Source organism: Chinchilla lanigera, unplaced genomic scaffold (assembly GCF_000276665.1).
Source record: "Chinchilla lanigera isolate Chin_1 unplaced genomic scaffold, ChiLan1.0 scaffold00057, whole genome shotgun sequence".
Taxonomy (NCBI): domain Eukaryota; kingdom Metazoa; phylum Chordata; class Mammalia; order Rodentia; family Chinchillidae; genus Chinchilla; species Chinchilla lanigera.
This window is the reverse complement of record NW_004955458.1, coordinates 3,587,530-3,590,608: the sequence shown is the minus strand read 5'-3', so window position 1 is coordinate 3,590,608 and position 3,079 is coordinate 3,587,530. Positions and strand designations below refer to the sequence as shown.

General features: G+C 56.3%; 2 protein-coding genes across 8 annotated transcripts in view; both read right to left on the bottom strand.

The window, feature by feature from the left end:
- Ikzf4 (IKAROS family zinc finger 4 (Eos)) overlaps positions 1-744 on the bottom strand; it is a gene marked incomplete in the record, with an annotated part of 37,290 nt that extends 36,546 nt beyond the window's left edge. For all 4 annotated transcript variants that reach the window (XM_013520980.1, XM_013520982.1, XM_013520983.1 and 1 more), the window contains 1 exon segment: positions 50-744.
- A 100-nt stretch (positions 745-844) lies between these two features.
- Suox (sulfite oxidase) overlaps positions 845-3,079 on the bottom strand; it is a 5,375-nt gene continuing 3,140 nt past the window's right edge. For all 4 annotated transcript variants that reach the window (XM_005397279.2, XM_005397281.2, XM_005397280.2 and 1 more), the window contains one exon: positions 845-2,754. In XM_005397279.2, the coding sequence (XP_005397336.1) occupies positions 1,345-2,754 (1,410 nt within the window). In that variant the 3' untranslated portion in view covers positions 845-1,344. The remainder of the gene's footprint in view (positions 2,755-3,079) is intronic.

The window sequence follows — 3,079 nt, the reverse complement described above, 5'->3', positions numbered from 1 at the left end:
CCCCCGGCGGCTCAGGCCCCGCCCCGCCTAAGCCCCGCCCCGCACTCACCTGCGGCATCTTCGCGCGCAGGGTTTCGGGGTTGGGCGACAGCGGGCTGTGTTGGGGAAGAGGGGGGACAAGGAGGTAGGGGTCCCCCACTCTGGCCCGGCTGGCCCAGTGCGGGGGGAGTGGGGTCACTGAGGTGGCGCTAGCCAGGCCGGAGCCGGGACTCGGGCGCTCAGTGGCGGCGGCGGCTCCATCTCCATCAGCGGCTTCACCTGAGGAGAGAGCGACCCCCCCCAGGGCCCCCCCCAACAAGCGCTCCCCCCCACAACAACTTCCGGTCCTACTACCAGGCGACAGGCAGCAGGGCCGAACACCGAGCGCCCCCCAAACCGGAGAGACTGCTGGGGGAAAAAGAGGAGCTAGGGGAGAGTAGCCGAACGCCGAAAGATTCAAGTCTAAAAGGCGGGGTTGTTCGTCAAAACATAACTCGGACTACTTCTTCATAGAAATCTGATGTGCACACTAGGAACACAGTGGGCGCTCCACGTGCTCTGGCACGTCTGTCCTTAGTGCCAAGTGTTGCCTCTGTTCTTCCTAAGACAATACTGATTTTAACCTCTTAGCATTCTTGGCCTTTCCTGCCTTTTTTTGGAATCTCTGGGGCGCTCATGAGGTCAGTTATCCACGTGGCGCTGCGGGTGCTGACAGACCGCAGAGAAGAAAGTACTGCTCCTTGACCCCCAGGTCTCTGCTCCCTCAGCACCGCCACTGCCCATTTAATGACTTTGGGCTCATCTCCCACGAAGACCTAGCATCAAGGAAAACTTTTTGCAACATGCAAACTCCCCAGAGGCCCAAGAGGTCACAGAGTCAATTTTATTGATGCCTTTACAAAGAGTAGAGCTATAAACAGAGGGCTGGGTCCGCACTGTCCCTCTCAACTTCGTGGGAACACAGAGACCGTGAAAAGTGGCAGTTTTGTCACACATACCATACACATTCTCTGAAGAATTTAAAAGCAAAATAAAGGATGGCGATAGGCAGAAGTGGACGTGGGTGGAATTCGAACACAGGGCTCCTCTCCACGATTATTTTCTCACCGCCAGCCCTCTGCTCAGCCAGCTCTCACCTCCTGGCGCAGGGTCAGGGGCCAAGAGGGGTCTATAACACAGTGGCAAAGAAGGAAGGGTGCCTGGATAGAAATATGCCGTCTGTGTACCTGAGTGTGACTGTAAGGCACAGCATGGGGTTGATCCCAGAGGCGGACAGGGAAAGGTTCTTCGTGACAGCGAGGTCACGGGCTGGGTGGAGAACGGAGCTGGGCGGTCCTGGGGTATAGAGGGCTTCACTCCCCGCGCTCACGGGGCGACACGGACACGGACGCGGTGCCAGGCATTGCTGAGCACACCTCTCAGGTTCCAGATTGGGGCCACGGTGTCTGGCTGCACGTTGTAGCTGTCGTCCACAGCCTTGCAAACAATGTTCAGTTCCTTTTGCCCAGCTGGCACAGGGGCTTGCAGCTGCCAGAGACGCCAGGCCCAGGCCTTTCTGGGGCGCTGTTCCTCTCCATCCAACTCAGCTGCCTGCCAGGTTAGCCCTCCGTCCAGAGACACGTCAACCCGGATCACGGCCCTACCGCCACCACTCCACGCATAGCCCTTGACAGTCACATCCCCTGACTCTATGGTCTCCCCATCCCGAGGCTCTGTGATGGCCGACTGCACCGGAAGTTCCTGAATAGATGGAGCCGAGTCGAAATCTACAGTGTCCCAGTCCACAGACGGACAGAAGCCTTTGTAATCGCGCCGCTGCCAGTGGCTGTGGCTTTCGTCTGCCTCCACACTGACTCTGCCCAGCCATTTGACATGGCGAGCACCCACCACACCAGGAACGACCACCCGCACGGGGAAGCCATGGTCACGCGGCAGAGGCTGCCCGTTCATCTCGTACGCCAGCAGGACCTCAGCTTCGGGATTCAAGGCCCGAGCAAGAGGGATGGACGCTCCGTAGGCGGTCCCAGTGGAGTCGCAGTCTAGTCCCTCGAAGCAGACGTGGGCCTCAGTGTCAGACAGCTGGTGACCAGCCTGGGCTAACACATCACAGAGCCGTGCCCCAGCCCAGCAGGCAGTGCTGATGGCCCCAGTCCTCCACCCCAGACCTTTCACTTCCTTGATCTGCATCATCTCAGAGCGCCGGTTGCCGGCACACTGCAGAGTGACAGTGATCTCATGTTTGGGAAACTTGCACAAGTCATCCAGGGACAGACACAGTGACGGATGTCCCGGTGCCCCTACTACATGCAAGCGATAGGTATCAGGGTCCAGGTTAGGTACAGGCAGATGGTTCCGGGTGAAGAAGATAGGGTTGGGTGTGATGTAGGTTTCGGTCAGCAGCTCAAGCGGAGGCTCTGCATTAAAGGGGCGTTGGCTGTTGACCTTCAGGGCTGGGTGACGCTTAGGATCATCAGCGTAAGGGTCAGAGGTCTCCAAGGTTGGGGACACATTGTCTTCAGGGCTCAGATCCCCAATCTTGTACTTAGCCAGTAACTCACGCACATGAGGTTGGTTGTGAAAATCATAGAGGGCCCAGAAAGGCTCGAGGGGGCCCCCGGCTGCTAGGATCAGCTTTGATGGACCTCCTGGATGTAGATCGACAAATTCTGTGACATCAAAAACCTCGCAGCCCAGAGTTACCCAGATCCCAGTCTCAGGGCTTCTGTGGGAACTCACTTCCTCCTTAGTGTACATGTGTGGTGGCTTCTGAGCAGCCTACAGGTGGAACAGAGATAAGGCAAAGGAGAAAAAAATATTAGGAAATGACTCTAGGGCCTGCCTGGCAAGCACAAGGTCCTGAGTTCGATTCCTAGTACCAAAAAAAAAAAAAAAAAAAACCATACTGAGATACTACTTTACAGCAGAAAGAATGGCTATTATCAAGCAATTAAACAATGACTGGCCAGGCATGGTGCCATACACCTACCCTTGTCTTACTCAGCACTCAGGAGGCTGAGTCAGGAGCATCACCCTGAACTTGAACTGCATAGTGAGATCTTGTCTCAAAAAAAAAATAAAAAGAAATTTGGGGCTGGGGATT